This window comes from Convolutriloba macropyga, unplaced genomic scaffold (genome assembly GCF_964194025.1).
Source record: "Convolutriloba macropyga unplaced genomic scaffold, txConMacr16.3 SCAFFOLD_4822, whole genome shotgun sequence".
NCBI classification, from domain to species: domain Eukaryota; kingdom Metazoa; phylum Xenacoelomorpha; order Acoela; family Convolutidae; genus Convolutriloba; species Convolutriloba macropyga.
Genome location: NW_027451258.1, coordinates 5,952 through 16,885, shown reverse-complemented (window position 1 = coordinate 16,885; position 10,934 = coordinate 5,952). Strand labels below are relative to the sequence as shown.

Below are 10,934 nucleotides of genomic sequence, written 5' to 3'. Positions count from 1 at the left end.
TCAATTTCCAGCGCAACTCAATTTCAAATAATAAAACAGTTGTATCTGTTTAACCGTCTACACCGTATTGATAGCTGCTTAATTTCAGCGGCTACTTACAAAAATGGTCAGCTCTGAGCGCAATTATACTTCTAGCAGTGACCAGCTCTTGTCCTGGGCGGGAGCTATGGTCTTTGATCAGTCCAAATTGTGTTTTGACTCTGAGTTATAAGAGTTTTTCCTATCCAGAATTTAAAAAATTCCAAACAGAGCAAAAATGAGAATAGACTCGACCGAAGATTTAGAATTATAGATATGAGCCAAACTAAACAAACCAAAGACTAAATATGTGCTAGATCAAACAGACCGATAAATGTGTACGGGCCGAAACCAACAGACGGGAAATTTAATCAATACTTTATGTTGTTGACCCACCTGTCTTTTTTATCTGCAAAGCTATTATTGTTATATTATCCTACACTGCCATTGATGATGTTACCTCTTGACATTGTTTTTTGGATTAAGTTTTACTTTTTTGTATTTAGTAAGGGCCAGACTGGCACAGCGAGGTGTGGGTAATGATTCAACTGAACAGACCGAAAAATGGGTACTAGCTAGACCAAACAGATGTCTATTTGGGTATCAGACAAAACAAAAATAGGCACGGGCCAGGTCAAAAAGGCCCAACTCAGCTGCGAACTGGACAGAAAGGACCACAGATCGCAATTTTGTCCAGACTATGAACTCTGTCGATTCAACCTGTCTTCGACCCCCGGTTTGTCTGGCCTATGTTTGTCCTGTGTTGGAGACCTCATTGTGTGTACCCAAAAGTAACTGATAAAAAAGATGACATTGAGAGCATTAGATTTTAATTTTATTTTTTAGTCTTCATGATGTACATATAAAATTGTGAGAACATTTTATGCTCGCATTTTAGGCCATTTTCTTTTACTAAGGTAAGGTCAAATTTTTAGTTAAGTAATTTAATGACTTTATAATTTTACATAATGTTATATTCTTAACTTTACATTGCCTATTTTACCATTTGCTTCTTATTCTTATGTGTACCAGAGAAAATTAACAATGTTCTTTTTTATATCTTTTTTTAACTAACCTTGTTTTAATATCGTGTATTTCTCTGCCTCCAAGCTCTCTTGTGCAGTCTCGTTAACAGGAAACAGGAAATCATCGACAATTATCTGAAAAAAAGACACATTTTAGTTGTTTAATTAAAACAATATCAATGCTAGTTTGCTTTTAAAAACATGAAAAACGACACTGGAATCAATCTGCTATGGACAAAAACAAAAGACGGTTATTTTGTGTTTAAAAACTGAAAAAAAACGAATCAAGGCAAAATGATCCCACGAAATAATCATATGAAGATAAAGTAGATGATTATATCAAAAGTAATTTTTAAAAAATTCTTTTTTTATCCAAGAAAGATTTTTTTGAATTTTTTTTTACAAGAAGGGTTTTTTAAGTTTTTTTGAAATTAGCTCCATTGAATACCTGAATTGTCGACATAAATAACATCAATCTAACAGCACCCTAGACGAACTGAGACGAATATCTGCTTTGATCTTGCAAGGTTCATGCAAATAACGGTCGTCTGTCAAAATCTTGTAATAGTTTTGCAAATAATGGTTATCTGCTAAAAGACAAGATTGCATTGATTTTTGCAAGAATTGTAGCAGATTAACGTCTCATACCGTTTGGTCAGAATTTGAAATGGTTTGATAGAAACTAATTATTTGTACAATTTTAAACAGTTCTAGAGTTGGATCTTCAATAAAAAATTTAATTTTTTTATTTTGTGTTAAAAGGTTTTGCATTTCCCCATTTTTGTCGTTTTTCAAAATAATTTGATTTTTTCTGATTTTTCAGAGAAGAACAGCTCTAACTAATTAATTGAAAGCCAAAACAACTTCTGCAGCAAAGATCTGAAACCTTTTCTCAGTATCTAAAAATTGTATTTATTGTAATCATGCTTCATAGCACGAAATACATGACGCTGGATAACTTCGAATTGTGTTTCTCTGTCTTTTTGAATAAAAAAACAGTAAAAAATTTTTAGCAATTTTTCTTCTACTGTTCAATGTGACGTTTTGAGCCAAGAGTCTTAAAAACTCGACGGTTATCTGGTAAAAATTTTGCCAGATCAACGGTAATCGTGTAAGAGTCTTGTAAGAGCCCTCACAAGATGATGCATAAACATACAAGAGTTGCCATAATCCTGAAAAATCTTTGTAGATAACCGTCCCGATTTGACTAGGTCAGTTTAGGCTTAAAAAATGTTCTCTACAAGTAACTCAGATTTGTTGTTTTTTGGTCTCCAACAAAAAATCTTAACTTTTTTTTGTTTAATGCAACAGTGTGATCAACTCATTAAAAAACAGGGAGGATAAATTTCTCTTCGGTTTGAAGTTCGGTTTGAAGCGATTTTGCCGTCATTGGAGTAAATAAATTCGGGGAAACATGTGACAATTTATAAGAAAAAAAGACTGGAACCGGATCTTAATGGTCTTGGTTGCCACTGCCGTTCAGTCGTTTAAACAGCCAGTTTCCCACTTTGTTAATCGTCAAGTTTTAGGATGCTGTCAAATAACTATCCATTGCGACATGAAACCTAAAAAAATTCTTCTATTTTTTGATGGGTGGCTCCGGAAAAAACTTTAACAATAGGGCCCTAAAATTGGTTATACATCCTCCTATCAATTCGCATCGCAATCGGCGTATACATGAAAGATATTTGTCAGAAAAAATGAAAAAAATGAAAATCAAAAAACAGATTTGCCCTCAAAATTTACAAATTTTATTTAAGTTTTTAGCGTTTGTTAAAACGCCCAAGAGCAGGGCCAGGCCTTCAAAAACAGCAGATTTTTTCCATAAAAATCTGTAGAAAAATTGTACTCAACAAATTGGAAACTCGATTACGGTCCCGACTGAAAAAAAATTGATATATTTGCAAAATTCTGTCTACTTGATCGCTTTAGCCAATTTAAATAGAGTGCCCAAAAATCTATTGCGAACCTACTTCGAGCTAGATCAAACTCGTCAATAAAAAATCTTTTATTTTTGTTCTAGTCATTTTTTGAATTTAGTCAACAAGCTTCGATCAGGGCGTGCACCCTGACCTCATCAACTTAGCAATAATTAAATGAAAACAGACGAAACAGTCTCTTGACATTGAAATAGTCAATCGATAAAAACACTTGCGATTATTTTTGTTTTTGCTAATCTTTTACAACAAATAATCACCGAACAAACTCAGGAACATCTGTAGAGTCAGTCCCATAATGTTCCAACGCTATGGAACGTTTCAAAGGTCAAAGTTCAAATTCAAATCTTGCGAATATAGAGCAAACAGTACGCGTTTGCAAGTCCCCAGGTTTTCGTCGTTCGCTTGCGTTGCAACTTTAGTTCGACTAACTTTAGTTCGCTTGCGTCGCTTCAGACTAACTGTAGTTACCGTAAGTCCCAAGAGACAGTCTGCATAAAGAATTGAATACTCAACTGCTCAAAAAATTCAATCGTTGTTTAATGGATTCAGACTCAATAAAAAACTACGGTGGCTAATTAATTCTAAAAATCTTGAAAATCTATCACTACGATCTCAAAACACTCAAATGTTTTCACTTATTTTTACTTCAAAGACGTAAGCTGTGAAAAAAAAACTTATGAACGAAACAGACATTTATGCAATCACAACCATTTTAAGAAATAATTGAAGAATCTTTGTTCAGAAAACACTATCAACAGCCTGTTTTCAGAAACGCTTTAGGAGAACGAAAAATGAACTTTTTGGTATAATAAAATGTACAATAGGTACTTTTATTTTCTCCTTTTTTGTAAAAGACTGCGTTGTTTTTCGTCCACGTGGAAGTGAAATGATTGACAACATCGAAATTGGTTTCACGAAGCTTTCTGACAGAATGGCGATTATGGTGGGTCCGGTCCCAAAATCATCTGCAGTTAAGATAACTGAGGATTTTTGGATCCAACTTAGACGTCGGACGAATTGCACTCATTTGTTGGGATGCTGTTTATATTTCATTTCTTTATTTTTTATGGAAGTCAAAGAACTGAATTTTCTGCATGGCAAAACTTTATGAAACGCTGAACAATTCCTATTGCGACTTCAATTGCCAGAGAGTTGAATAATCCGTTTGTTATTCCGTAGATGTACAACAGTCATGACGGTCTACGAACAAACCCAAAACCACATCGAATAGCTGCCTTCAAATTACGAGCTATCAGATATACTGAGCTTTTTATACTTTTTAAAGAAGCTATGGGCACGGTTAGTGCTGGATTCATTCTTTTATTATATAATGGTGAACACTCCATTATGAACACCCTGAGATCGGACAGATGAGAACAGGCTACTGGAATAGAAAAAGGACAGATGAGAACAGGCTACCGTTAATACGCTGCAGACTGAAAGCCTAATGCTGCTCCGCTGCGATTTCGCAGAAACACATTTATTTTATTTTTATTATGATTTTTGACAAAAAAGATGAATTTTATCAAAAAATACTCGGTTAGAGTTGGAGAATTCTATATCAAATGCACGGTGAGACATATACATAAAGAATTGACCGGTTGCGGCTAAAGAAAAATTGATAATGCTCTTATACTCTAATCAGAGACTGAGAAAAATTGATAATGCTCTTATACATCCAATCAGAGACTGAGAAAAATTAATAATGCTCTTATACTCCAATCAGAGGCTGAGAAAAATTGATAATGCTCTTATACTCCAATCAGAGGCTGAGAAAAATTGATAATGCTCTTATACATCCAATCAGAGACTGAGAAGATACTATTCTCTTTTATATAGAGAGAACTTCACTAACTATATTCAGTCTATTAGAGTAGTTGCACGATGTGTATACCTCTGACTCTGGTGTTAACTCTTTTATACATCGTCATAATTGAAGTATACCTTCAGTGTTTTACAGATTCGGTTAGTCTTAGAGATATAGGTAAGTCTACTTCGCGCGCAGAAATAAGTAGCCCTAGCTCTTTAGACTTTAAGGCTGTAAAAGGAGCCCACATTGGGTCTGCCTTAATACCTTTGAGTACAGAAGAGGTCTAAAAATAAAGACTGGAGCTTTGTTCTAGAGATAATACGTAGAAATTCATCAAATAGTTGTGCTATCAATTGTCCTATGAATGATAATTTTAGCCGAACTGGAAATTTTATCCTCAAGCCCGGGTCGAGATGTCAGCGCCGTTTCAGCGCATTATTTTGTAAGAAATGCGCTGAATGCAGTGAAATTATTTAAAGAAGACGCTGAAAATTCAAAATTTCAGCGCATTTTCAGCGCATTTCTTACATAATTTCAGAGCTTTTTCAGCACATTTTTTGCATAAATTTCGGCACTTTTTTCAGCGCCTCTTTTAGAAGCCTCTATTTATAAACAGTTTGAATGTAATGCAAATGGGAACTACCTTGTTCAGATGCAATTTTGATTGTTCAGTTGCCTTCTGTTGAAGAATGGCAACCATATGTACTCGACTGTACTCCAAATCTCCTTCCAGTTTATACAAATGTATTCTAGAACAAACAAAACCATATATGCGTTTCAGGCGTCCCTGAACTAATAAAACATAGCAGGACAAGTCCTGACGTACAATTCAAAGAATTTTCATTGACTAAATAGAAAAATTAGACCAAGAATGGACTATGAGTGAATTGAGGAAAACCATTTTTTAAAAAAATCAGATCAAAAAAATAAGAAAAGAAAAACAGAAAATCAATGTCAAAATGCCCCATGTGAACAAAAAAAACCACTAGCGAGAAATGAAAATTCCATTCAAAGAAAAAACTAGGCCTAGAATGAGCTGAGAATGCATTGGGAAAACCATTTAGAAAAAAATCCGATCCAAAAAATCAAAAAAACAGTAAAAATCAGAGTGAAATTGCCGCATGTGAACAAAAAACCATTAGATAGAAAGCGAATTTTAATTCAAAGACTGTTTTCTCACTCAACTTTAAAATTGGAGTGAAAAGTTTCACGCCGCAATACCGCTTGCTTCTTTGCTCTCCTTCCTGTTTCGGCGTGACCAAAATCACTATTCCAATTTGACTTCAAAAATCATGAAAATGTGTGAACAGATCTTAAAAAAAAGACAGCACGCCAATACAATTCAAATTCTTTGAATTGTAAAAAGCACCATTATCTATCAGGGAAGAGAGTGTAAAGATTGTAAAAACTACCAAAGCTACTGTTTAGACCACTAAATAATTAAATGGCCCGTGGGACTTGACATACAACTATCACAACCAACTGAATATAATTGAACGAAGATATCAAAGAGCATTGGGTAAATTGATATTGGGTAAAATGGCATTGGGTAAAATGTCAAGTTGGGTAAAATGGAATTGGGTAAATTGGTATGTATCCGTTAAAATTTTTTTCGCCGATAGTTCGATAGTTCTCCGCATAATAATAATGGTGAAAGTTGTGGAATTTAAGATTAAAAAAATCGAAGAAAGATTGTAATAAAAAATATTAAGAGTATAATTATGAAGAGTGTAAAAACAAGAAAGTTGACTTTTATTCCACGTATAATTCTTAAAATTACATTTTTATTTCACACTATTTTCACCCTCAATGAGTGGAGAACTAACGGTGTAAAAAACATTACTTTCCCCGTTAGTTTCCGGTAAAAGCCTCGGTCTGGGACTCCTTGCATTCTAATGTTTTTGGGATGATCGGAAAAGGGAGTTGTTGATAGTTATAACAACTACACAACGGCCTTACTAGCGTCTACCGATACCAAAACAAAAACTAGTTACAAAACAAAGCTCGCACTTCACATCGTTTTTTAACACCCAATGTGGAAAGCCGTTAAATTACGTGTAAGTAGTCTCCACATTGGTAGTCTCCAATTAAATAGCCTAAAATGGAAAATACTTCCAAATAAGTGTGATTAAAGTTACGTTTAATGGTAAGTGCATTCCACAAAATTTTAAAACTTTTCCAGTACAATGTTCTAGGGTTAAAAAATTGAGAGATTTTACTGCAATTAATGTGCTGTACAATTATTTGTGGAATGCAATTCCAAAAAAGTATTTCGCCGCGGAAGGTAGATTCCAATTTTCAACTTCGAGCTTAGTGAAAAACACTTACTGAAAGTTCCATTTAAGGCAGCACCTTTTCATCTTCAATGTTTTTAAGTGCTTTACACACATGTATTAAGATAGCAATAGTGAAATGTGGTTACAAAAGTGAGTAAATTTATTCACAAACTTGGGTACTGGTATCCCAGGCCAGTAATGGATCCCAAAATTTGAAGTGTCTCTCGATAAGCTTCCCCTGCTAACAACCAATGGATTTGTTCTGCCTCCGGAGAAAATTGTTCATACAAATTTCACGCAAAACTGCAAAAGTGTAACTTGAATTAGCTTCTATGTTAGAGGACAAACAAAGTAAAAGTCACCACGCTCAAAATGTGACAGAGAATTGATTGGCAGGTATTTTTAACAACTGAAGTCAATAAAATCAATTCTTTTTTTAACCATACACCAACAGACAAACTTGAAAATTCAACTAAATTAGTGAAAACAAAAATCAATATTAATAAAATAATATTAAGTTGTGATATATTTTAATGACTCTTGGCCTTCCATTCTTCTCCTGATTGACTATTTCACATTTTTTATTGATTGAAATTTTTTTACCTGATAGACATTTTTTTACATTTCCACATTTCCCACATTTTCGATTTCGTTCAGTTTTCAGTATTTTAAAATAATGTCAAAAGGCAACCTACACGAGAGTAGTTGTTTTTTGGTATATTTGGGGTCACCGTACTTATCTAGAAAACCATAGAAAACTTATTTTTTGGAGGTTGAGTCCCAAAGATTTATGCAGTACATTCAAAGAAAAAGTGAATCAGCTGGTTGCAGTGGCAAATAATTGGAGTTAACAATTTTTTGAAATTTCTCACCAAATTTGTAACAGGTGTGCCCTTTTTCTTCGAATATTGCAACAACCAAATCTCTGATGTCATTTTTTACATAAAATAATTTCTCAAAAATACTCCTGGACCATAAACTTGTTCTTTTGGGTTTCCGATGTTTAAAAAAAGCACATAAAAACTGCAACAATAGAGAGCTCTTTTAATGTTTCTGCTCAAGATTTCCAAAATTGCGTAAACACTTTGCAAATTTATCTGAACACTTTCCATCTCATCATTTTCAACAACCACGAAAAAACAAGTTCCGAGAAACATTTTTTTTCATCGTATTTTTTCTTTGTCCTTAAATAAAACATCACCGATGTCTCATAACTAAACCTTGTAAAAAAAAGTCGCAGCTCTATGATAGCATAAGTTTCCGTTTTGACTCCTCATTCTGAGATTTTGCATCTTTCATTGCTCGAACATCCATCGCATTTCATCAATAAGTAACGCAAATGTTGCTTCTGCAACAGGTGTTCATTAATGATCCTCACTATATGACCATTCAATGCTCTTCATATACGATCAGAGTCGATTAAATAATTATTCCAGGTCGTCATTAATAAGTTATATTTTAACCGCAACCGTTACACTCTAAAAATGTCTAGGTAAATTTACCTGCAACGTTTGCAGGTGAGCAAAATTGCAGGTAAGAACAATTGAAAAATTACCTGCAAAAATTGATACGTGCAATTTATCTATAATACATTACCTAGATTTTACCTGCAAAATCAATGCATCACTGCTATATTAGGTATGTAGATTTTGACGTGGAAAAAATACTCTAAAAACTCAAATTAAAATGTAGATAATATTTCTCAATGGATTATTAGAATTTAACAAAGAGCAGAAAACTAGAAAATTTCAGCCGAAATTATTGTACCCTATCAGATATAGCATATATGAAACTACTATATGCCACCCCCTCCCGCTTTCAGATTGACATATGGACCTTTTTTCTGGACAACTTTATAATTTCATGGAAAAAACTGACTCACGTCTTATCGTTGAAAGTGTTGTTGGGTTTTTCTGGAAGGAAAAAATCGATGAATGCTGTATAGCCGCCGCTTTCGCTCTTTCTAACCCCGTCAAATAGCGCCACACGGACAGACGAGGTTCCAATATCCCACGCATTTTCTGTGAAGAGTTGCAACTTGACAGAAATTCTTGCGGCTAAAATTAAGACGCCTCATTTTTATTTCTACCCAAATTGGTTGGAGGATATTTTCTCAACTGCATTTCTTATTACATATCCGACCCAATAGATATGTGCTAAAATAAAAATCTGAACGCACGATAGTCTGGACATGAACGCATGAATTGTCAAAATTTGAGCACATGAATTTTGGTTTGGAACGCATGAAAGTCTGGTCACATTTAATTTTGAACGCACGGAAGTCTGGACATAGGTACGTTCCGTCTGGGGCAATCTGGGTCTTTCTTAATTCATATGTCCATCAAATATAAAACAACATCCTGGCCAAATAATTTTTCAAAAATTATGTATGATCAAAGGTTGAACAAGCGTTGAAAAAGAAGAAAAGCCACTGCAATTCTCTCCGATAATTTTTTGGTGAATGCGGTGAAAAAAACTGAAAGTATGTATAATCCTTGCTGCAGAACAAATAATTTTAAATGTATCACGTAAAATCAGATATAATGGATTATTATATATTGGATCATGTCGTTTAGATGTCGAAAACTATCTGCACCGACAATTTAATTTGTAAACCGTTTAATTTTTTGGTCAATTATCGCAAACAGGGACATTTAAAGTGCCCATAATTTTATTTTCTTGCCCGGTTCGACAATTTGGAACCTAACTGAAAGACAAAACTTGTTTTCAGTCAACTTTAACAAAAAATGAAAAATTTTGGGCTTAACATATAGAAAAAATATTTAAAAATGTATTGCAAAAATTAATGCAAACCTAAAATATTGATTATTGGAGCACATAAAATGGCTTGGAAAAGTAAAACCATGATCTGTTAGCTGATATTTCTGTTTCAAAATTTTCAAACTCAGCGGACTTTTTCGACTTTTAATCTTCAAGGGATTTTTTCGTTTAGTTGTCGCAGATAGTTTTTAATTTTTCTTCAGTGACCCAGAGTTTTTTTTTCTTCAGTGGGATGTTTTTGGTTAGTTGCTGCGGCTGTTAAAGTAATTTTCTGTTACTTTCTTCACAGTAACCTACAAAAAATATTTAGAGGGCTGGTTTTGCGTAGTTTCCTCAGATGTAGATTTATTTTTCTAATGCATTCTATAGGGACGCATGAATGAAGGTCAAGGCAAAGATTTCACACCTCCAAAAATATCAGATGAAGCACATTTTTTATTGCAATTTACCATATGTGCTTACAATATACCATATGTCTGAGGCAACAGTTTACGGTTTGCTGTAGATCTTTTGCAATTAAAGTGCGAAATTAAATCTTCAATATTTGTTTTTAGTTCTTATTCTGTAATATTTAGGCTTCCACAACTCATAAATTGGGGAAAAAACTCTGAAAGATAAATTTAGCGTGAAAGTTTTATCATGATATTCCAAGTTCACTGTTAAAGACACAATAGACCTAAACTTAAATCCTACTTTTTTACCTTGTTGAGAAGAACAATTTTGTGTCTTAGATTCTACTGACTGTAAATTTGCATAGGTTCATTTCTATTTTCAGATTTTTTAAGTTATATGACTGTACTCTTTTTCAGCTAGAATGATTATGACTGAGCGTTTTTCGATGGCGCATTTCTTTTGTGAGTTGAGAACATTTAAGCAAATAGTCTCAATAACTGACGTAGAAATTCATATTCTCTATTTACAAACATGCTTACAGAATCAAAAATTCTAGAAAAATGGTTTGTTCTTTGCTAATCAACTCTTAAACAGTATTGCAGTATTAAGTTTCTTTTAAAAAGTCCTCAAGCCTACAAAAATACTCGATTTTTATTCAAAAATAATACATGGTATGTTCCAAAATTTCAGC

General features: G+C 33.6%; 1 protein-coding gene across 1 annotated transcript; it reads right to left on the bottom strand.

Annotated features, from left to right (window-relative positions):
* Positions 1-1,093: 1,093 nt before the first annotated feature.
* LOC142356513 (uncharacterized) lies at positions 1,094-10,113 on the bottom strand (the record flags this gene model as incomplete). The annotated part of the gene is made up of 4 exons (XM_075408407.1): positions 9,884-10,113; positions 8,952-9,126; positions 5,437-5,542; positions 1,094-1,178 (listed from the first exon to the last, which is right to left on the bottom strand). Coding segments are annotated over exons 1-4 (418 nt in total), but the record flags the coding sequence as incomplete, so codon positions are not given.
* Positions 10,114-10,934: the final 821 nt, after the last annotated feature.